Below are 24,687 nucleotides of genomic sequence, written 5' to 3'. Positions count from 1 at the left end.
AAATGCAGAGACAGCAGACTAACCCTATACCCCCTTCCCTACCTGAACCCTACCCCCTTACCCCTGACTCACTTACCTCGCACCGACTAGAGAGATGAAGACCCGTAACCCAGAGTAAGCAGGCACACTAGGCTGAGTAACCAAGAGCAATAGGCACTGGTGGCTAATGTATACAACTCTGCCCATCAGCCTAAACGACCTACACATCCGAAGACCTGGTCGGTAACCGAGCACACAGTGCTCATTACGTTTCTGTGTAACACCAGACCAAACTCATGAGAGCTACAGACCTAGTCGGATAAAATGTGTCTTGTAGACTACTGACGAAGACCTGCGAGTTCTGAGATTCATAGGGCCTACGCGCCCACAAGAATGTGTTTTTTGTTTTTCTTGTTTTCTCCTGGATGGACACACGTTGTGTCCTGAACCCTAGTCGTGATCAAATATGCAGTACTCATTATGATCCTATGTAACACCAGATTTAATTTATTGCGAGACAGTCATTGCCTGATAACATGGTTACATGAAGCTTAGCGGAGATATCTTGATTATTGACGAGGACCTGCGAGTCCACTGATCCATGGGGCCTGCGCGCCCACAAGTGTATGTTTGTGCTCTATTGTTTTTTTTATGGTTGGACACACGTTGTGTCCTAAATACTGACTATAACCGTATATGGAGACTTGCACGTCTCGGAATGACTCTTTTATCTTTGAAATAAAAATCATATTTACAAAAAAAAAAAGGTGCAGATAAGGGAGGGGGCATTGTCCTGTTGGACAAAGTGGATTACCTAAAGGAAGCAGACCGAATTTTGGGCAATAGAGATTATTACGAGATCTTAACATGTGACCCTACGCCACGCTTTGGGAGGGAATTGAGAGACCTCATAGAATTGGCCTATAGGAGTGGTGCTATTGACAAAAAGGAGAGAAGTTTTTTTCTCTCAGCTAAAGGAGAGATCCCCATATTCTACTACCTCCCTAAGGTGCACAAATCCCTCACCAACCCCCCAGGTCGCCCCATTATATCTGGTTTGGGCTCTTTAATCTCACCCATTTCTAAGTGGGTTGATTTCCATCTGCAGAGATACGTTCCACATCTGCCCTCATATTTGAAGGATATAGGACATGTGTTGTCCATCATTAAGGAAGTTGAATGGTTAGAACACTATTGTTGGCTAACGATTGATGTGACAGCTCTCTATTCTAATATAGACCATAGTTTGGGTTTAAAGGCCATTTAATCATTTTTAGGATCAGATCCCCTCCTTCCGGAAAAACAGTCGGAGTTTATTATGAGATTCACAGAATTTATGTTAACACATTATTTTGAGTTCAATGGGAAGTTTTTTGTCCAAACTAGAGGAAATGCGATGGGGGCGAGTTTCGCTCCATCCTATGCCAACCTTTTTATGGGTTTTTGGGAACAGGCGATGATATTTAATGAACCATATTGGATGGAGCGACTCACCCTTTATCGCAGATTTATTGACAATATTATTATTGTTTGGAGGGGCGACTGGAATGAAGTGGAAGACTTTGTGTCCTATATCAACAACAATCTTTGGGGTCTCTCTTTTACATACAAGAAGCATAGGTCTACTACTGATTTTTTGGATTTAACCCTTACTGGTTTTGAAGGCCGTATCACTACCAAAACCTATCAAAAAAAGTGTAGATGTGAATGGTTATCTACATGCTAATAGTGGTCACCATCCCACATGGATACAGAATATCCCTTTAAGACAATTTACCAGAATTAGACGAAATTGTACTTTTGTGTCGGATTATGAGAAGGAGTCTCTTATGCTATGTCAGCGTTTTATAGAAAAGTCCTACCCTCCAGACAAGATCCTGAAGGCCTACCTGAAAGGGCACAATTTGAACATTACGTCTTCTCTTAGGACACAGCCCATGGGTACCCATAGCTCGAATTCTTACACTCCAGTTGTATATCTGGAACAGGAGTCTCACACAAACGAGCATTATATGATCTTTGAACTATTGGGTGTTTCCTATATTTCCACCTTGAAAAAAGCGAAATATAACATCAGCACTAAAGAGGTGGGAAAAGCTTTAACACCCATATTTTCTACTACATTCAATAAAGGTTTTGATGATATAATCGAGATTTTCTATAAATACTGGCCCATTCTAACCAAGGACCCCTGGTTGTCGTTCTGTATTTCAGAGTTCCCTAATGTTACATTCAGGAAGGCGTCAAATCTAAAGAATATTTTAGCCCCCTCCAAGTTACAGCACTCTAATCAGAGAAATAAGGTAGTCATTAAGGACAGGTTAATCAACAAACGTTGTGGACGTACTATATGTCTTACGTGTGGTTATATTTGTCATGATATTTAAACTTTTAGTCCCTATAATAGCCCGGATATAATTTTTTCGGTTCAATCCGAAATCACTTGCAACACCCCTTTTGTAGTGTACCTTTTAACCTGCCCTTGCGGGCGTCAATATGTAGGTCAAACGACTAGACCAGGGGTAGGCAACCTTTTAGCAGCACTGTGCCGATATAGGATTGTGATGTCCTGTAGCGTGCCGGTCCTATTTTTTTTTATAAATCGAGGTGGGTGTGCTGCCGTATTCTGCTTGTGTTTGTACTGTAATTGCTTTGTATCATTGTATTTGTGCGTATATATGCAGGGCTGTCTTTAATAATGACTGGACCCTGGGCAAAGCATTTGCTTAGGGCCCCCTGGACCTTGTCCCCCCCTTCCCAGGCATGCAATCACGTCCTACACCTCAACACAGTGGTGGACCTAAAGTAGAGAGGTGCAAGAATTCTTGGCGGTCTCCCTATTGCACGGGTGATTAAAAGGTAGATCCCCATCTGTCGTGCAACTCCAGAAATGCATTGACAGCTGGGGCTCTACCATTTACTCATGTTTGCAGGTCTGTATTTAGCACTAAGCAGTTTTTGTGTGTTTTTGTGGAATATGTTTGTATGTGGTGTTGGCGTGATTGCAAGCACACACACACACACAGAGACATACTGACATACACACAGACATGCTGTCATACAAACATACTGACACACACACACAGATATACTGACACAGATATATTGACACATAAATAGACATGCTGACATACAAACATATTGACACACACACAGATATACTGACACATACACATGCTGACACACAAACATACTGACACACACAGATATGACACACACACACACTGACAGACATACTGACACAGACATACACTTTAAAACTCACCCTCCAGTTTCCTACCTTTCCTGTTGGTGGCTGAAGGCGTTGGGAGTTGGGGTCTAGAGCTCTTGGCCAGCCCCCCTCCAATCTGCCTACTCTTCTTTCCTGCGCGCTCCTCTCTTTGTGGGAGGAAGTGATGCGTGGCCGTCACTTCCTCCCAGCCTGCTGCCGAAAAGCAAGGGGCCCGCTCGCGCTGTTAAAGCACCTCAGCGTGTGCCGGGTCCCTGCTGACCTTTGTGCATGGGCCACCCGGTGGGCCTCCTTAGTGTGCAGATTACCAGCCAGAGGGTTAGAAATAGTTGAGGCCAGCAGGGCTCACGGTGCAGCTGCCCAGTTTGCCCCGCTTTAAAGAAGGCCCTGCGTATATGAGCTATTATATTGTTTATGTTCATGAGTAGTTTATGGTATTGTGTATGATACATATGAATGTAAGCTGTGTATGGGTGCTGCTTGTGGTATTGTGTGTGTGTGTGGATGGATATGTGAAAGTGTGCGTTTGGTAGTGTGTGGGGGCTGTTTGGGGTATTGCATGTGGGGTTGTGTGCATGTATGTGGATTGTTAGTGGTGTTTCGTTTGTGCGGATTGTGTGTATGTTTGTGTGTGGGCTGTCCGTATTATTTGTATGAGGGGAGGATTATTCTGCATTTCTGTGTATATCTAGCAGTGTGGGTGGCTTCCCTGGGTTCCAGTAGGGACAAGTCTGGCCAGGTACATGTCAAGGACAGGAGCTGCAACAGCAACTGCGAGCTGCTCTACTGCAGTGTGGCTTCCTATTCACAAGTGCTGGGAGGAAGTGATCTGAGATCACTTCCTCTACGTGCTGCAATGCATAAATTGAGGATTGTCCTTCACCACCTTTTCGGATTAGCAGATATCTGAAGTTTTACTGGGACTCCTGATAGGCCAGAGCCTGTTTGACTCTAGCAGCCTTGAGTGCCGTGCAAAGACACCTCGAGTGCCGTGCATGGCACTAGTGCCGTAGGTTGCCTACCCCTGGACTAGACCATTGAAATGTAGATTTCGGGAGCATAGAACAGCCATAATACGCAACGATATAAGGTCTTCGGTAGCCCGACATTTTGCTATTTTTCATGAGAATAATCCATCTGGCATCAAATTAATGTGGATAGTTCATATTCCCTTTTGTCAGGATGGGGCATTAAGGAAAAGGGAACTGATCAAGTATGAGTCAGTGTGGATTTTTAGGCTTAATACTATGACACCGAATGGCTTAAATGAGGAGTTAGAACTGTTTTAAACAGCCAAGTCCTGGCTTGTTCTAATTCTTAGTTTTGCCTGTTTATCTGTGCTTTTTTATGTTTAAAGTTCCTTCCATATCTCTTATAATGAGCATGTGTACATATATACTTTGTCTGGTTATTATCAACGGTATTCTGGTATTCACTAAGTGCTCCTAATTTATCTTTTGGATTATAGAGCCTATCTCTTTAAACGTTTTTTCTATTCCCTTTTCTTGTATATTCTGATTTACTTCCGTGCTTCTTCTTATGCAGTAATGAATAATGATTGTTGTATCAATGAATTCATTATTATTCTGAATGTTAACTCTATCGCCTAATTGGTGAAATCTGACTTATTCTCTGTCTTTTTTTTTTTTTTTTGTATCAATGATTACTGCATCAATTAACCATATATATATATATAAAATATCTTTTGTAGCCTAACTATTATTGAATTGTTATTTACCGTATATACTTGCACGTCTCGGAATGACTCTTTTATCTTTGAAATAAAAATCATATTTACAAAAAAAAAAAGGTGCAGATAAGGGAGGGGGCATTGTCCTGTTGGACAAAGTGGATTACCTAAAGGAAGCAGACCGAATTTTGGGCAATAGAGATTATTACGAGAAGGTGCTCCTTCCCTGGTGGTCCAGTGTCATTGGTAGTTCAGTGGGGGGAGAGGGGTGCTGGCAGAGCTGTACTTACCTTTCCTGCAGCTCCTGTCAGTTCTCTCCTCCTCCGCGCCGTCCGTTCAGCACCTCGGTCAGCTCCCAGTGTAAGTCTCGCGAGAGCCGCGGCTCTCGCGAGACTTACACTGGGAGCTGACAGAGGGAGCTGCACAGACCACGCGGAGGAGGAGAGAGCTGACAGGAGCTGCAGGAAAGGTAAGTACAGCTCTGCCAGCACCCCTCTCCCCCCACTGAACTACCAATGACACTGGACCACCAGGGAAGGAGCCCCCCTCCCTGGCCAGCTAGCAAGCAGGGAGGGGGGACGAAAAAAAAAAGATAATAAAAAAATAATAATAATAATTAAATAATAAATAATAATAATAATAAAAAAATAATAATATAAAAAAAATAATAATAATAATAATTAATAATATATCAAATACACATACACAAACACACACTGCATCACACACTGCATCACACACTCACACTTCATTCATATACACACACTGCACTCACACACACTGCACTCACACACACTGCATTCACACACTGCATTCACACACTGCATTCATACACACACTGCACTCACACACACACTGCACTCATACACGCACTGCACACACACACTGCACTCATACACACACACACACTGCACTCACGCACTGCACTCATACACGCACTGCACTCATACACGCACTGCACTCATCCGCACACTGCACTCATAGGCACACACTGCATTCATACGCACACACTGCATTCATACGCACACACTGCATTCATTATATACACACACTGTAAATAAATATTCAATTAATATAATTTTTTTAGGATCTAATTTTATTTAGAAATTTACCAGTAGCTGCTGCATTTCCCACCCTAGTCTTATACTCGAGTCAATACGTTTTCCCGTTTTTTTGGGGTAAAATTAGGGGCCTCGGCTTATATTCGGGTCGGCTTATACTCGAGTATATACGGTAATTGTTTTTTAAAGTATGTCCAGCATTTAAGTTTCTTTTATATTGAAGAGATATATATTTTTTTTGTATGTTTTTGCTACTATGCTGACATATTAAGTTTATGGTTTTCTTTTAACATATTATACACACACCCTGCTGATCCTGGGGTATTTAAACCAGGTCTTTTTGGTAGCCCTGTAGTCTTGAGAAAGTCCCGTGGGCGGGACGAAACGCGTCGACGTGCTACAGCTGACTGCATGACCCTCTGTTTTTCTGCCGGAGAGTGACGACCTCTATTGTGATTCTGCCCCCTGTTTACCGCGGTCTTTTTTGAAGATCCCGACCGCGGTCCAGCAACCCTCTAGCCTATCTACGGCTGACTGGCTATTATCGCCGGGGGTGTATATCCGCTACACCGCGGTCTTTTTTGAAGATTCCAACCGCGGTGCAGCATACCATTCATCTATGATGGATCCCCCCCATCGTTTGTAGCGGGTTGGAGGTCTGTCATCGGGAATCATCAACCATCGATTAACCATCTCATCTATTCTATCTCTCCTAAGTTTTTTATCATCTACCTTCATATTTATACCTCGGCGGGGGCCCACACCGAGGCAAGTTATTTTCTGAATGTATCCTGTATTTTGTATCTTTATTTTTATTGTTAGCAGTCTTTTCACTAGATACTTTGTTTCATGCTGTGTATCCATAGTGTATTTTGTCTGCCTAGTTTTTTTTTATTATATCAGTGTGGTCATGCTTTCATTTAGCTTTTACATTAATTTAAGTTAATTTAATTCGTTTTTATATAAGTTGTATCTCAATAAATTTATATCCATATTGTTATATTTCTTTGCACAGTAAAAATAAAGAATTATAAATAAATTTATATCAATTTTCTATTGTTATGATTTTGTGCGCACATACTTATTTTTACTTATGAGCTTACACTCACTCTCAGACGCTTGTGGATGTATGTAGCTGCCTATTTGATTTATTCTTTATTTATTACACTTTGTTTCTATTTCCTTATTTAGTCCCTATTTAAGACCCAAATCCCCCTGTCCATCTTTTCTTTTTTTTTTTTAATTCTTTATTTTTGCAGTGCGTGAGTTGATAACAAGCAGTTGATAGGTACCCCAAAGGCAATCCTCCAACGTAATGTCATATGAACATAGAGGTACATGTGAAAACAAGCACTTTTTTATATTTAAGGATTAGCTTTAGCAGGTTAAGATTGCCACCGTATTTTGTGTTATCTAGCATATTATTAGTTAAGCGTTTACACGGCAATAGGAAATAAATTGAAACTAGCTTGGCTCCAGTCTAAACATACTTTATGATTTAAGTACAAGCTTAAGTCATGCTAATTCGGCATATAAGGTAGAGAGATGCAAGTTAAACATTTTCAACTAGAGATGCAAATAATTACGAGTCTGGTAGATAATCAGTAATGACATGTTAAGCTGGGTATGCATACAATCTAAAATACTTCGTTGAAGATTTTACTCATGAGTAAACACGTAAAAAAAATTGATAGAAGATCGCTGGAGATGCAACAGATATAAATGTGAGTTATGCTATGCTGGGCAGTAATCGTATGTCAATGTCTGCCTAGCTATGTGTGATATGTGTGCACCCTGGCGGGAATGGACAGGAAGGTGCTTACGAGTGATTTGTGTATTGTGCAGGAGGAGGCCTCCGGCTGTCGGTTGCAGGGTGTAAGGTATTAGTGCGAACAAAAAATAAAATAAAATTAAATTAAATATAACAGTTTGAGTCCTCTCTTTGAACTGAAACGTCCGCCTTGCCCTTTACAGCGGTACCAGCGCCGGTCTTCGGTCAGCCGACTCCACACGTGGGCCACTTGAGATGGACAGGCTCTGTGACTGGCAGGGTTATAGGCCCCTCTCCGGTGTGGGTTCTCCCGGTAGTCTGCTGTACCGTAGCTTGGTAGGTCTCTTGGGCCCCGGATTGCAGAGTGTTGGCTTGCTGGCCAGAGATGTTGTGTTCTGGTGCTGTGCTGGGGCTTTGTGGCTGCCCGGCATTCACTTTCGCATAGACGTGGGAGCGGGTGCTTGGTTGCTGCCGTTTGCCCTGCTTTGTGGGCTCGTGGCAGGGGTCTATAGTGACGGCGCCGGGTTGTGGGGCGGATCCAGTGGGCCACCGTTCTCACTGCTTGATCGTGGGTTAGCCCCTGTTGGCAGAGTAGTGTCCAGAAGCTCTCACAGAGCTGCTCGAAAGTGTCCTGGGATCCTGCCCTTGGTCTGGTGTGTTCGGCTTTCGAGTCGGGTCGCTGTTGGGCCGCCATCTTGGCCGGGCCTTGGAGGCGCGGTTTCCCCGCGGGTGGAGACGCAGGTAAGCGTGTCGTCTGTTGCCGCAATCTGCTTTTTGTCCATCTTTTCTATTCTAATGTCAGATGAGACAAAAAGGGGTATTTTTTTTTTTTATTCTTTATTTTTGCACACGATAGGTAAGGCAAGAATAATACAACTTGAAGGTTTGCACAGAAGCCACAATATAAAAGAGCAGACTTATAAACATAAGAATTGGCATCAGCCCATATGACAAACCACTTTATACATTCTGTACAACTTGCCCCCATCGAGGATTTTATGTTTTTGTATAGCTACGTTATCAAAATTCTGTATGCTTGTATAAGATAGGCATAGCAAGAGTAATACGACTGTATGGCTTGCGCAGAAGCCAAAATGCAAAAGATCAGAGTTGAGTACACAATATACGATATCAGCCCAAAAGCCAAGCCCCAGCATGTAGGCAATTCCACCTGCCTCCCCTCTAGGATTTTGTAAGGTATAATCAGGCTGCGTATCCTAAAAAGGAGCCCTGACTCTATCCATGTGAGGCTGTACTTTAGGCATCCTCAATTCTCTGTCAGTATACTCATGCCTGAGTGAGGAAATTAAATAATGATAACATAGACTGAAACATAAAGAAATATTAAGAATGGAGAACAGAAACGGCACCCTTGTAAACCAAGGGTTTAGTAAGAACGAAAAAAGAAAAACATAAAAAAGAGAAAAAGAGATGAAGCAAGAAAGATGAAGTAGAGGGAGGAGAAAGATATGAGCCTAGAAGTTGGGAAGGAAAAGGGGGGGGGGAGGCGTACGAGGGGGTATTTTTTATATACACCACTATAAAATATTAAATATAAAAAATACCCCTTTCAGTCTCATTAGAGATTTTTGCCGGAAGCTCAAGGAAGCAAGGTGAATGGTTATAGTTAGGACCCACCTGGGGGGTCTGCCTTGACGTTGGCAGGTGGGCTTATCTTCTCATGGCCATTGGAGGTAACTAAAAAAAACTCCAATTGTTTAAAAATACATAGGGATTAAGGAGAGAGCGCAGATAACTTGTTTTCTTTGGTTTTTACTATATATTGGGGCTGATGTGTACTCTAGTCATTGCTGCCGCCCAGTGATGGGAGTGAGCGCAGGACTTATCTTTCTACATCAGTTACATGGCTGAATTCCTGGATCAACTATCTTCTTGTCTGCTTAATTGTATGCTGCTTTCTGCCCTCTTGCTGTGGCTCTAACTAATCTTCAAAGGCATTTTTTTTAACTGAATGAACATTACATTTCTCATTGGCCTTGCCAAGTTCTGCTGTTTCATTCTGTTTTGCAGAACCTCAATGAATTACAGAGACAAATTGTCTTTGTACACACTCTTCATTATTGTTGGAGAATGGAGTGGGTAACTCCTAAGGCATCTTGTGAATAAGTGCCTTGATCTTATATATTGTAACTTCTTATGGCAAACTTTAACCCACCTCTGCCTCCTTGTTTTGGTGGGACTCTGAGTTGTGAGTCTACCATGCTGTGAGCCCTACTGTGGGTCAAGATGAAGGTCTCCAGCAGACCTGCAATCATGAACCAGCTGAGTGGCCAACATGGAGGACACTGTGTTGTTCTCATTGAGGGACTTTGATGGTGTTGTGGAGGTGTGGTGGAATGCCGAACTGTGGGCCTTTAGTGGGGGTCCTGAGGTAAGTAAGGTCTTTGGATACCCACAGTGCTGTCTGTTCTGACCGAGGGGGAACTTGGGAATGGCCTGTAGTTTATTTACTGCACTCTGATCAATGGGAAATTAGAAGAGAGGTGCTCAACAGTCTTGAGTTTACTTACCACTATGGCTTGGGGACCTCTCTGATACAGTTGCTGCAAAGTTTATTTTCTCTATCCTTAATGGTCCTTAATGCTGAAATGATGACAGTGTATTTTTTTTTAATGTCCACTTTTAATTACCACTTTTGGTAAATTTCTATCTCTGCCCTTTTGCCCCTGATTCCAGAAGCTTTCCTCCTCTGTATGTTTCCTAACACATTATGAGGCTGTAACGAGAATATTACTCGTGTCCCTCAGGGTTCTGTTTTGGGACCGCTTCTATTTAACATATTTATAAATGATCTTGAAATGGGCATTGAAAGCCATGTATCAGTGTTTGCAGATGACACAAAACTTTGTAAAGTAATAAAATGTGAGCAGGATATTGCCTTGCTGCAGAGGGATTTGGATAGATTGGGGGACTGGGCACTAAAATGGCAGATTAAATTTAACGTCGAAAAATGCAAAGTTATGCACTTCGGGGTTAAGAATCCACAAGCAATTTACACCCTAAATGGTAGTGAACTAGGGATAACCACACACGAGAAGGATTTGGGAATTGTTATAAACAACCAATTAGGCAGCAACATGCAATGTCAATCTGCCATTGCTAAGGCCAGTAAGGTTTTGTCATGTATAAATAGGGGCATAAATTCTCAAGATGAAAATAAAATTTTGCCTCTTTATAAATCGCTGGTAAGACCACACCTTGAATATGCTGTGCAATTTTGGGCACCTGTTCTAAAGAAAGATATCATGGCACTAGAAAAAGTGCAGAGACGAGCTACAAAATTGATAAAAGGACTGGAGCATTTTAGTTATGAAGAAAGGTTAAAAAATGTAAATCTCTTCAGTTTGGAAAAACGGCGCCTGAGAGGGGATATGATAACATTATACAAATATATTCGGGGCCAGTGCAAACCATTATCTGGAAATCTATTCATAAACAGGGCTATACATAGGACACAAGGTCACACATTTAGGCTTGAAGAAAGGAGATTTCATCTAAGGCAAAGAAAAGGTTTTTTTACAGTAAGAGCAATAAGGATATGGAATTCTTTGCCTGAAGAGGTGGTTTTGTCAGAGTCCATACAGATGTTTAAACTGCAATTGGATAAATACTTGCAAAAACGTAACATACAGGGATACAATTTCTAATTAGTGGGGTAATAGCTGCTTGATCCAAGGAGACATCTGACTGCTATTTTGGGGTCAAGAAGGAATTTTATCCTAGTTTGTTGCAAAATTGGAAGCGCTTCAGACTGGGTTTTTTGCCTTCTTTTGGATCAACAGCAAAAGCATATGTGAGGAAGGCTGAACTTGATGGTCGCAAGTCTCTTTTCAGCTATGTAACTATGTAACTATGTAACTATGTAACTATGTGTATACTAGTTGTGGCTAACATGTGTATTACAACTGCTTGGAAATCCACCTTTCCTCCATCATTAATTTTTTCCATTTTTTTCCACCAATGCAGTCAAATGTGCATACCTTTAAGCTGGTTAAGGATGTTGGGCATTATAACTGTATCCACCAAACTAGTTATAGTAGGATTAACTATAAGGTGACCTAAGGTGGTCACCAGTGCCCAGGGGTTTCACAGAGGTCCCATGAATTATGGAAATGCTTGGCCCCCATTAATCACCCCTATGGTTAGGGGTCCGAAATTGGTAACCTGCCTAGAACTTTGTGGTTTCTTAGTCCCTCTTATTTTTTTTACTAGTGAGTACATTTCCTTCGATTTTTGAGGTTTATGTGTCTAATGCCTTTTATTGTAACAATGGTGGTTTTATTGTATAAGTAGCAGATGTTTAAAGGGTGGAGAACGAGATGCGGAAAGGGTAGAGCAATTTAGCTTTATCCATATACGGCACTTGAAGGCCCTGCACCAAAGTGTTTCAGGATATGTTCACATATTGATCCGCTTCTGACTTACTCAACTCTTATAGCGAACGTTCATCAGGGAAACTGGCTCATGTGATACGTGTTTAAATCTCCCTCAAGGTTTCATATTTTTATTTAATAAAAGTTACCGATACAATTTAAGGAATTTGTTCCCTTTGGCACACCATTCTTTTTTTTTTTTTTTTACTTGTATTGGAATCATAATGTACTTAACCTGTGTAACATCATCATTCATGCATTATTCTATTTATTCACAATTTTACACATAACTTTTATAGGAAGATAAAATAGGTACTTAACACTTGGTTTTAGATGGTATATTTATTTTATGATCGGGCATTTAAAACACTCAGTTTCAGGTAGTGCATTCTAAATGAAACAATGCATGCTTTTTAGAGGGCCCCATTACTGGTGAATCATCACTCCATCCAACATTTCAGTTTCAAAATAAGGAATGCCTTATAACAGGAGTCAGTGTGACAGATGGTCCCATCGTTTTCGCATGAGTCTTGTGTCAATGAGAATTCACCAGTCTGCTTGCAGTGATGGACTCCACATGATTTAGGAATGAACCATTCCCTGGAACTCTACAAACACAGGAGACAGATTTCATTAGCAAATTTTACATGGATTTTTTAATACAAACAGCTAAAGATATGTTTTATTATTTTGATGTAAAAGCTAAACGCAGAAAGGTACACTCGATGAATACTCAAAATGTCAAAATAAGTGAAACAGTTAAGGGAGCACTTTAAGCTCCAATTTTATGCCATATCATTTCGGAGTGGTTTCACAAAACATAAGAGTCTGATGAATGCCTAATAAGCAGGCCCCTCTACATCTGTGCGATAATGCAGACTTTAAACTTGGTAAAAATAAACTCTAGATATCAAAGCCAGTCCACCATCTCCGCAATGTCCCATAGTCTTCAGGTCATTTGGGAGGTGTTTTGTATGGACAACTATAATCAGTTGAACAATAATATAACCCCCTCTAATGCACTCAAATATATGTAAAATAATTACAAATTAATAACAAATAGTGCTATAAATAAATATAAATAAGCGCACAAATAAATAAAAGAAAGTGAAGTAGATGTTACAATGGATTATTTACTGAGTGATTATGCATAATTCATAATGAATTTCAAATAGAAGGCCAAAATAGCCAAAATAGCCAAACTAAAAGCATTGCTGGCTTGAAGACTTTTTTCTATTAGTCTATTTTGGAAATATAAAATTCACTCTGATAGGAGCATCAGTTTTGAGGGCTTGATAATCTTTTATCAATAATTTTTTGGAATATACGAGGCAACGGAATACAAGAAGCTCATATACTTTATTAGAATATTAGGAAAAACAATAAAACAACCTGTACCATAATTACTGTAAACATAATCTTATGTGTATTGGTGATGTAGCACGTGTGGGTTTAGGTGGATGTAGTGAGTGTTTTTTTAGCATGTGTGTTTTCTCTATTTCTCTTCTGATTTCTGCCCTCTGACCCCTCCCTTCTTTTATTGATATCAATCTTTCCGCTGCTTTTAAAACTGTTAATCATCAACAGCTTCTTCTCATCCTTCGTAATCTCGGTCTACGAGATATTGCTCTCTCCTGGTGCTCTCTTACCTTACCTATCGCTCTTTTAGTGTCTCTTTCTCTGGCTCTGCCTCTTCCTCCCAACGTCTCTCTGTTGGTCTCCCCCAAGGTTCAGTCCTTGGTCCCCTACTGTTCTCGATCAATACTCGATCAATACTGCCTCCTTTGGTAAACTCATCAGCTCCTTTGGAGCTAATTTATATCACTTCTATGCGGATGACACGCAAATCTATCTGTCCTACCTTTCCCTGCCCCTCTTGACTAGTGTCTCTAATTGCCTCTCTGCCATTTCTAACTGGATGGCTGCCCACTTCCTTAAGCTCAACTTGTCCAAAACAGAGCTTCTGGTCTTTCCTCCCTCAAGTGTTGCTACTCCTGTTTCTGTCTCCCTCCACGTTAATGGTGCTACCATCAGCACCACCACGCAGGCTCGATGCCTAGGTGTTTTCTTTGACTCTGACCTCTCCTTCACCCCTCATATCCAGTCAATCACCAAATCCTGCTGCCTCCATCTCAAAAACATTGCGCGCATCCGCGACTAAGGTGCTGGTCCATGCCACTGTCCTCTCTCGCCTTGACTACTACAATCCGCTTCTCAGTGGTCTTACATGTTTCCAACTCGCCCCATTGCAGTCTATAATGAAAGGCTCATCTTCCTGTCCGCCCATACCTCCCACGCCTCACTCCTCTGTCAGTCCCTGAATTCGCTTCCCGTAATATATGGGGCTCAATATAAAATTCTGGTTCTTGCTTTCAAATCTCTACATAATGCTACTCCCACCTATCTATCCTCCCTAATACACAAATATGTCCTGTCTAGGCCCCTACGCTCTACCAAAGACCTGCATCTATCCTCTGCTTATACTCCCACCTCTGATGCTCGCCTTCAAGACTTCTCTAGGGCTGCACCATTCCTATGGAACTCCCTTCCCTTTTCCATTAGACGCTCACCCAGTCTCCATTCCTTCAAAAAATCATTAAAAACTAAATTTTTCACAAAAGCATATTAATTAAACTGTTAATGGCTCCTTAAAAATCCACACTGAGTCTTCATGAAATACTATTCTACCAATCTACTTCTCTAATACTTCCCTTACCTTTTGTGTCACTATCTTACTCCCTCAAGCATGTAAGCTCATTGAGCAGGACCCTCAACCCCTCTGTTTCTGTGTGTCAAACTTGTCTGGTTACATCTACATGTTTGTTAGACCACCCATTGTAAAGCGCTACGGAATTTGTTGGCGCTATATAAATATAATAATAATAATACTATGTACTCATACAGCAGCACTATGTAAATTTCAGTAAATTACAAATGATTAGAGTTCATGTTTTTATGGACTTATGGTATGGCTTAAATTTTAAACAAACTTGCATTTGTCCAATTTGTCCTTGACTGATATTTTCTTCCTACACCTATATCACCTTTAACATAAATGATTTTTTTCAATGGAAAATATGATTGCAGTTTATATAACTCACCGTCTGCTCCAATTTTACCGTCTCCGTCATGGTCAGCAGCAGCCATAAAAGCACTAGTTTCTGCACTTGTTAACACTCTGGCGCTAGGATCAAACCGTTGTAGAAAATACCTAGGTATGGCAACAGAGATTGATATTAGTGTTATGACTCAATATTTATATTTTTTTATGCAAAAAACAATTGGTTCCCTGTAGAAACCCAGGCATTGTGTCCTGAACAATAACTCACCATTTTCTCCTTTCTGATGTAACTATTTGCTCTTATACCTCAGAATAAATGTAAACACATTTAACATATTTTTTGGTTTGGCCCAACCATTTTGGTGGAATTGGCAGCTGCATACAGGAGCAGGCTGCAAGGGATGCCTCATTGGCCACCTGTGCCACATGCAAGTTGTCAGGATGAGTTTGAGGTAGTGATGTGGAAGAATGAGAAAACATAATATATAGGGGAGCTGGGAGGGAACTGAGTTATGCTAGATTGTTTGCTTTGTACATTTGTGATATAAATGCATAGGTAGATAGATATGAAAATCTAAATAATATAAAACTCTAAATAATAATAATATATCTCTTGGTTTTTGGACCCTGTTGTGGACTATTCTCTTAAGTGGCTGTTTAATTGTCCCAGTTATTTTTTACTGGAATAAAGATTCCTAGGTACTCAATCAAGTTTGAAATTAAAACTTTTTGGCAAACTTACTTCCTCATATGGATTCCACTGCCACCTGTATGCTGATGACACCCAGCTATATCTCTCCTCCCCGGACCTCTCCCCTTCCGTCCTGCAACGTGTCACTGCTTGCCTTTCTTTCATTTCTGACTGGATGTCCTCCTGCTTTCTGAAACTAAATCTCTCTAAAACTGAGCTCCTTTTCTTTCCTCCTCCTAATACTGATCCTCCTCTCTCGCTCTCCCTTCAAGCTAGTGGTATCCACATCAGTCCATCCTTGCAAGAGCGCTATCTTGGCGTCATATTTGATTCTAGCCTCACCTTTGAGCCTCACATCCAGTATCTTACCAAATCCTGTAGATTCTAACTTAAAAACATAGCCTGCATCCGCCCCTTTCTTACAAAAGATGCTACCAAGGAGCTTGTCCATGCTCTAGTAATTTCCCGCATGGATTACTGTAACCCTCTCCTAATTGGTCTCCCCAAAAACCATATTGCCCTGCTACAGTCTGTAATGAATGCTGCCGCCAGACTGATTTTCCTCTCTAGTCGGTCCTCTCACACCTCTATCAGTCCTTACATTGGCTTCCTGTATCTTATAGGAGTCAATTCAAAGTGCTTGACCAATTCTAGCCCCCCTTATATCTCTTCACAGATCTATAAGTATGCCCCTTCTTGGTCTCTCCGCTCTGCCCGTGATCTTCTCCTGTCCGCTGCTCGCACCCGTACAGCCAACTCACGCTTGCAGGGCTGCTCAAGGGCGGCTCCCTTCCTATAGAATAGTCTGCCTACCGCCATCAGACTCTCCCCTAGTCTTCAATCGTTTAAGAAGTGCCTTAAAACCCATCTCTTTAGGAAAGCTTATGGCCTCCCAGAGTAACCTCTACCTCACATACCCGTCTCTTGCTCTCTCCTAAAGGGCAGCACTCTACTCTCTCCTCCAGCTCTGCTTCACTCCCACCTTATTTGATTGCTTTTTCCTGTCCTATTGTGTTTTACACCCCACCTCCTATAGACTGTAAGCTCGTTTGAGCAGGGTCCTCTTAAACCTATTGTTCCTGTAAGTTTTCTTGTAATTGTCCTAGTTATAGTGAAATCCCCTCTCTTATAATATTGTAAAGCGCTACGGAATCTTTTGGCGCTATATAAATGGCAATAATAATAAAAAATAATAAAATGTACATTATGCATGTTTCTTCCACTATTTTTTAATGTCATTTTGTTTTGGAGAATAGTAAATTTAATTTGGAGTTAGGACAGAGTATGAAACACGCGTTTTGTGCACTTTTCTAAAATGCAGCTTCTTGGTGATCTTGAGAATTAGTGTGGTCAGGCACATTCCTTAATTTAACTAAAGTATTAGTATTCAATATGAGAATTGTCGAGAATTTAAAGTGAATTTAAAATTTAAGGTTAAACTAGCAGAACTGGAAAAATTCTCCAATTCAGATTTGCTTTCAGTTTGGCTACTTGGGCCTTCAATTTGAAATTAACTTTGCATTCACTTTGAATTACTGACAATTCACACTATAGTAAACACACCTTCCAGTTTTACAGGGAAGTGTTAACTATCACAGATAATCTCTTTAGAATCATTTATGCATTTTATAACTTCTTGATAAAGGTATGGGCAAACCCAATTATATCACAATGGTCCTGTATTTCTGTCATAAAGAAATAAAATGTCAGAAGAAATTAATTCTGTCTCCTCGTATTATAGATAGTCACTAAAGGTATTTAATGTTTATTAGGTTGTTTCTGTCCCTTTAAAGATTCTGTAAAATTGATTTATGAAATGTATCTCACTGGAGTTCAAGCTGTTCGATGAAACCACTCTCGTCATTATCTATAACCCGGAAAACCTCTTTTACTTGACTGGCGGTCTTTTTAGTCAGCCCACAGGTCTGGAAGAATTTCTTGCAGTTAAAGGTGTCAGGAGCTGAACGGATTGAGGAAAACAATGTCAGTAATATAAATATATATATATATATATATATATATATATATATATATATATATATATATATATATATATATGCATGCTGATTGTAAAATGATTCAAGTTAAAATAAACGTTTTATATTTGGTCAAGATTCAAAACAGTGATAGGAAAATTTTAATTTATTTTTAAATGCAAGGGTTCTTTGGTGTTTAAGAAATTAGTAATTAATGGAATTTAATGTTAAGTTTGACGCATATAATCATTATAAATTCTACATACGATAGGTGGAGCATTCAAAATAATATCTCTTTATATTTCTCCTCTAGTTAATTATTATTCTGCCAACAAGAAAGGGATTTCAGATTCAATTCACAGAAGTAATGTCACTATCTGAATTTAGTGTTTCAGATTTTCAATCAAAAGAAAAAAGTGTGAGAGGTGAGGGACACCAGAGCAAAAACAAAATGGCTGCCATGTCCCTTCTCAAAGGCAGTTTTGCCGAAACGTTGTGATGGCATCCATTTCGTTTTTGCTCTGGTAATAAATGATTTTATTCTTTCTTAAAAGGGTTATTTCAAGCATCAGAACCATGGCGGCCGGTTGTCGTGGTTATGATGTTGGGAGTACCTTGGCGCTAGCTATTCATCATGAATGGGGAAAACCATTTAGCAACGGTTTGAAGACGTCAACTGAGCATAAGATGCACAGAATTGGCATTAACCAGTCTGAAACTTTAGTTCCAGTTTGGCTAATGACACTGTGGAGGTATGCAATAGAGGAGGTAGTGAGATGCCCATAATTTAATATGAGTTCTTAAATTGGTCTATAACTAAAAGTGACTGGGCTCATGACCATTAAAATAACATTAAAGGGGTACTCTCAGCACTATAATCACTACAACCCCACTCGAGTACTGAGTGAAATAGTTTGATATTTAACTGCCCCCCATAAGCCCTCACTCATCCTTGTCTTATATATATATATCTATAAATATATATATATATAGATATATATATATATAGTGAAACTTCTCTTCCGCTTGGCTACATCAATTTTTAAAAAAAACATTCCCTACATTCAGTGGTTGAGACTGTCGGTTGACACTCTCAGTCAATGAATGATATGAAAAAAATGTCAAAATTTAGTAGCAACTCACTGCTTGACAAATACTATTTATGTGAAACACAAAAGAGCAGTAATTGTTTGTTTGTTTTAACATTTTTATTTATTTATTTATTAGTAACAGCTACAGAAGTGTTTACCTTGGCACTCCCTCAGAGCGGCCGAAATGTCAGAAGCACTGAGGACATCTGTAAGGCTCATCTTGGTTCTGTTAAAGGAGACAGAAAAGACATGGATACTAAGAGGAAATCAAATCCCAAATATTTGTAACTATAGCTAATAAACACAGTAAATTAAACAGGGAGCAGTCATCCTGCTTTACTATACAATCAGACATCCCGCAGGTATATCATCCAAGAAGAAATGGTGGTGTAACAAAAAGAAACACTGTAGGAAAATGTCATGTCAAATAAAAACTCATGGCACACAAAAAGAGGAGAGCACAAAACTAAATGTACAAAACAAAAAAGAGAATTGCCGAACGCATCTTGTGCCATATATGGTACTTACTCATAGGCTTTGTGAGTTAATGCCACATTAAGCATGAAATGTGTATATATCCAGGTGCCAAAAAAATTGTGGTGAGACCAAACAAATTAAAACTCACCACAGTGCCCTTAGAAAAATTAATTTTATGCATCACCCGCATACTTCAAGTTTGACTTTGGAAAGTCCTCCTTGCGCACAGAAACTCTAGAAAGGATGTTTCCAGAGTGGCCAGCTTGATATGCAAATAAGCACAGACAGGCATTGCGTTTTAGACTTCATTCTGCAGATACTCTTAATAAATTATGTTTTAAACACAGCTTTTGTTAAGCCATAGCATGAATTTTCTATCCAAAAGGACCAGTGACTAGAAACCAGCCATGGACTGCAAATTTGACCTTTTGGGCCCCACCAGCTTGACAGCATGGTTCTAGTCTATAAGTTGGAGTCTCTTTGACATGCAGCTTGACATGTCAGACAGGCATTGTGTTTTAGTCTTCATTCTGCATTTTTGCAGGTACCCTTAGCAATGGAGACTTTAACTTCAAAACCAGAACTGGCGCCATGCTTATGAGACCCACAAAGTCAAATCTAGTTCTTTTCGATCACCATGATATGGTTTAGATAAAGCTGTGTTTAAAATAGCATCTATTGCTAAGGGTTATATATATAGGTTACAGGGACTCTATAGTCACCAGAACAACCACAGCTTATTGAATTTGTTCTGGTGAGTAGAATTATTACCTTCAGGCTTTTTGCTGTAAACACTGTCTTTTCAGAAAAAATGCAGTGTTTACATTACAGCCTAGTGATAACTTCACTGGCCACTCCTCAGATGTCTGTTAGAAATCCTTCCTGGGTCATGGCTGCCTAAAATGCATCCAAACATTCAGTATCTCCCCCCTCTGCATGCAGACACTGAACCTTCCTCCTAGAGATTCATTGATTCAATTCATATCTATAAGGAAATGCTGATTGGCCAGGGCTGTGTTTGAATTGTGCTGGCTCTGCCCCTGGATCAGGTTACCACTTCTGCTGATGTCAGCGGGCAGTGGGCAGGTCAAAAGGAAACAGTGACAAAGCAAGCAGCTCCAGACTTGAATACAAGTAAGATTTTACTATGTTTATGGAGGCATGAGGGGACCAGGGTGGCTAGATGGTGGTTTTAACCCTATAGGGTCAGGAATGCGTTTCTGTTCCTGACCCTATAGTGCTCCTTTAAGTTCATCAATGATAGCAAATTATATAGTACTTCTTGTAAGACTAAAATGACTGTATAATTTTAACATTTTCTGACAACATCTGGACCTAGAGTTGGTGGCAAAGCAAGGCAGTTCATTACCATTTTGGTTGTATCTTATATTGGTACCCAAACCTACCTGCCGGGAAGACAGAAAAGAGTTTCACTTGGATTCAGGACCAGTTCTGAATCCAAGTAAAAGGAATCCAGTGCTTCACTTGTGTGTGCATATGCATGTGTGTGCATGTGCAGTGTATGTAGACACAAGGTTTTCCTTATGGCCAAGTTAATTCTGTAAATGTGTTTTCATTTCCCACACTGCACAATTGTTAGTTACACAAGGCCTAATACTCGTGGATCTATAGTACAATTACTATATTTTGTTTAGATTATTATTCCCATGGATGATATCCTATTCACGTGTAATAATTTATGTATATATGGACATAATAGATACATTTGAGCAACCTATACATTATTTTCACATTAGAATTTAGAACATTGGGATCACTTATGCCTCACATAATATAATTTTTCTTTTATCCTATAGTGTCTTTTGCAATTTCAAGTTAGGATATCCGATAAACTCAGATCCTCTTGATATCTCTGCTGGGGCCTTATTGCTCTTTAATTTGTTTTACCTTGTAGAAAATTTACTTTTTATAGTATGACCAGGTAGAGTAGGTGGAAAGGACATGTTGATTCTTGACGGTACAATCCTTCTCCCTTTTTCCCTCTACCCTTTGGTTTCCCTCCTCCCCTGTATTTTTCAAGTACCGTATTTATTGGCGTATAACACACACTTTTTCTCCCTGAAAATAGGGGGCAAATGATGTGTGCGTGTTATACGCCGATATACATATTTTTCGCTCCATAAGACGCACTTTTTTTCCCCTCAAAAGTGAGGGGAAATGTCTGTGCGTCTTATGGAGCGAATGTGAAGGTTTACTTACCTGTCTTGAAGCGTGGGCCGGTGTTCATTGCGCACCGCGGTACTGGAACTTCAATTTCAGGTTCCGGTTTCCGGCGGGACTGAAAGGAAGTGCGCACTCAGTGTGCACACTTCCTTTCAGTCCCGCCGGAAACCGGAACCTGAAATTGAAGTTCCTGTACCGCGGTGCGCGCTGTGAAGCCGGCCCACGCTTCAAGACAGGTAAGTAATTATGGGACAAGGGGAGGGAAAGTGCACTATGGGACAAGGGGAGGGGGGGACACTATGGTAGGGGGGGAGAACACTATGGGATGAGGGGGGGGGACACTATGGGAGGGGGTGGAAAATACTATGGGAGGGGGAGAATACTATGGAAAGGGGGGGAACACTATGGGATGAGGGTGGGGGAACACTATGGGGGGGAGAATACTATGGAAAGGGGGGAACACTATGGGATGAGGGGGGAACACTATGGGAGGGGGTGGAAAATACTATGGGGGGGAGAATACTATGGGAGGGGGGGAATACTATGGAAAGGGGGGGAACACTATGGGATGAGTGGGGGGACACTATGGGATGAGGGTGGGGGAACACTATGGGAGGGGGGGGAGAATACTATGGAAAGGGGGGGACACTATGGGATGAGGGTGGGGGAACACTATGGGAGGGGGGGAGAATACTATGGAAAGGGGGAACACTATGGGATGAGGGGGGGGAACACTATGGGATGAGGGTGGGGGAACACTATGGGAGGGGGGGAGAATACTATGGGGGGGAGAATACTATGGAAAGGGGGGGGGACACTATGGGATCAGGGTGGGGGAACACTATGGGAGGGGGGGAGAATACTATGGGAGGGGGGAAAATTTCCTTCTTAAAATGAGGTGCGTGCTATACGCCGGGGCGTGTTATACGCCGATAAATACGGGTACTTTTTCTCCACATGTGTCCTTTCCCCTACACATGTTACAGTATTTTTGTACTTTTTTTCTTTTCTTTTTAATTTAAGAAATACTGTTAAAAATAAATAAAAAAATATCTATTAAAATAAATATTGCGAAAAAATAAAAAGGTGCTTGTACTTCGAGCTGGTAAGCACCCTATAAACAATGTTGTGCTCCTGTGCTTGTCTTATATCGTCAATTAGTTTTTTTTTATAAATTACTATTTAAAATATATATATATATATATATATAAATGTATACTATAGAAGGACGAAAGGAAAATACAAATACCACATAAGTGCTGGATTTAACATGCATAAAGGTGTTATCCTCTATTAGTTATAAATGTAAAAATAATTTAAAAATTTAAGAAAATATATAATCGATGCAAGATTGCATCAAAGCAAAAGCTAAAATAAAAGATATTTTGTCAACAATAAAAATAAACGTTTAGAATGATGGTCTAAATTTCATTTTTCAAAATTGCAGAATATATATTAAAACATTACACCCCTCTACTTAAAAAAAAATAGACATCTTTAGATTTTGAGCTTTCAGCTCCGGTAAATCAAGAATAATCACCATGGTAACCGATGGTATGTACCTCCTGACAGGTCAACTTTTAGAACTTTGTCGTATTAAAGTTCCTTCTACAGAACCCCTGGTGCTGCTCATATAAATTCATCTCAGCCATAGATAGAAATGGTTGCACTTACCTTGAGTGGTGCAGGGAGAGGCTGCTATAGAGTAAGTAGGAAGAAGAGAGCTGTGGAATGAAGGAAAATGTCAGGTTTATATAGGATGTGAGGAGTGACAATAAGCATTACTTGGGTTACTCAACCTGGGATCAAGTGCATGATTTGATGACCAGCTCAAATTTCTCGCCTAACTAATTGGCTTCTTCTATTTATAACACTGATAAATTAACATAAGAATAGCAGTTTGGGACTTTTAATATTTTCTGTTTGTTAAAAAGCTCTTATTTGCATTAAAAAAAAGGTTTACTCTCCACCGACTTAAACTAGCAGCAATCAATAGTTTTTTATTTGCTTTATGAAGGTGAAATACGACCTTCATAGTTCGTTGGCTGCCAGGAACTGACTGAGGATACTGGGGGTTATAGCCAACCTAAGATATAAAACTACTTTTTAAACTACATATCACTTTAAACAACTTTATTTTATCCTAGACCTATTGGTGACATACTGAGAATGATGGGAGTTAGAATACAGGAGGATTCAGACAGCTCGCCATTATCGACGGGTGATTAATTGTTGAACTCCATTAAGAGTATCACACTTACCATTCTTGTGCATTTAGTAGTATTGATGATATTTTCAATGATGAGATTTCGTAGCGCATGTTAATGTTTTATCTATTGTTGACTAATCGTGTTTTTTGGGGGGGTTCAGGATTAAATGCCACTTAACATGGATGCATTAAATGGTGCTGGGTCCACCAATGCACACACACAGGATACTAAATTGAGATTTGTTTGGAAATCAAAATGAATTAAAAGTAAATTTAAACTTTTACGCCAAAAATATCCAAACTGGAAAATTCTGCTAGTTTTCTGGAACATCCCCATAGGCCCTTCTAGAGGAAAACAGAGCAATGGTTTACATTAGCGTAGTTGAGGATTCTTCTGATAATGAGCTTGCAGTTGTAGTAGGATAATGGGGTTAAAAATGTATTGATATGAACCAGATAGCAAGCATATTAAATAAATGGGCCCCTTAACTATACCTCAACAATAATGTCGGAGTTATATATTAAAGGACTACTCTAGACACCATGACCACTTCAGTAATTTGAAGTGGTTATAGTTCCTTGCGCCTGTATGTGCAGTGTCACTGGGGTGTCATCAGCTAGCGGGTTGTAGTGGTTATGATGCTTTTAATAACCCTTTAAACACATACCCAATATTTGCAGCAGAGGTCAGGCCTTTGTTATATTATACTGAATGTCGATTAATCTTTGTAACTAGCTGACCCTGCCTGTCTTTAATGTGTCGTATGATTCTGCAACTTGCTTAAACTTTTATTATATTTGCCGCTGTGACACCACATCAGAAATGACTTGATTCTACTGTTTTGTCACAGTGAGCAAACGCTATAATTTGTCT

The 24,687-nt window shown here is 40.2% G+C and overlaps 1 protein-coding gene across 1 annotated transcript; it reads right to left on the bottom strand.

Annotated features, from left to right (window-relative positions):
* Positions 1 to 12,447: 12,447 nt before the first annotated feature.
* On the bottom strand, positions 12,448 to 23,314 carry LOC134570877 (parvalbumin, thymic CPV3-like). Its single transcript, XM_063428866.1, has 5 exons — positions 23,279 to 23,314; positions 19,102 to 19,169; positions 17,704 to 17,836; positions 15,226 to 15,335; positions 12,448 to 12,732 (listed from the first exon to the last, which is right to left on the bottom strand). The coding sequence occupies exons 2-5, from the start codon at positions 19,160 to 19,162 to the stop codon at positions 12,707 to 12,709; spliced, it is 330 nt and encodes a 109-aa protein (XP_063284936.1). The 5' UTR covers positions 19,163 to 19,169; positions 23,279 to 23,314; the 3' UTR covers positions 12,448 to 12,706.
* Positions 23,315 to 24,687: the final 1,373 nt, after the last annotated feature.

This window comes from Pelobates fuscus, chromosome 8 (genome assembly GCF_036172605.1).
Source record: "Pelobates fuscus isolate aPelFus1 chromosome 8, aPelFus1.pri, whole genome shotgun sequence".
NCBI classification, from domain to species: domain Eukaryota; kingdom Metazoa; phylum Chordata; class Amphibia; order Anura; family Pelobatidae; genus Pelobates; species Pelobates fuscus.
Note: the sequence above shows the minus strand (reverse complement) of the source record. Positions and strands in the feature narration are given on the sequence as shown.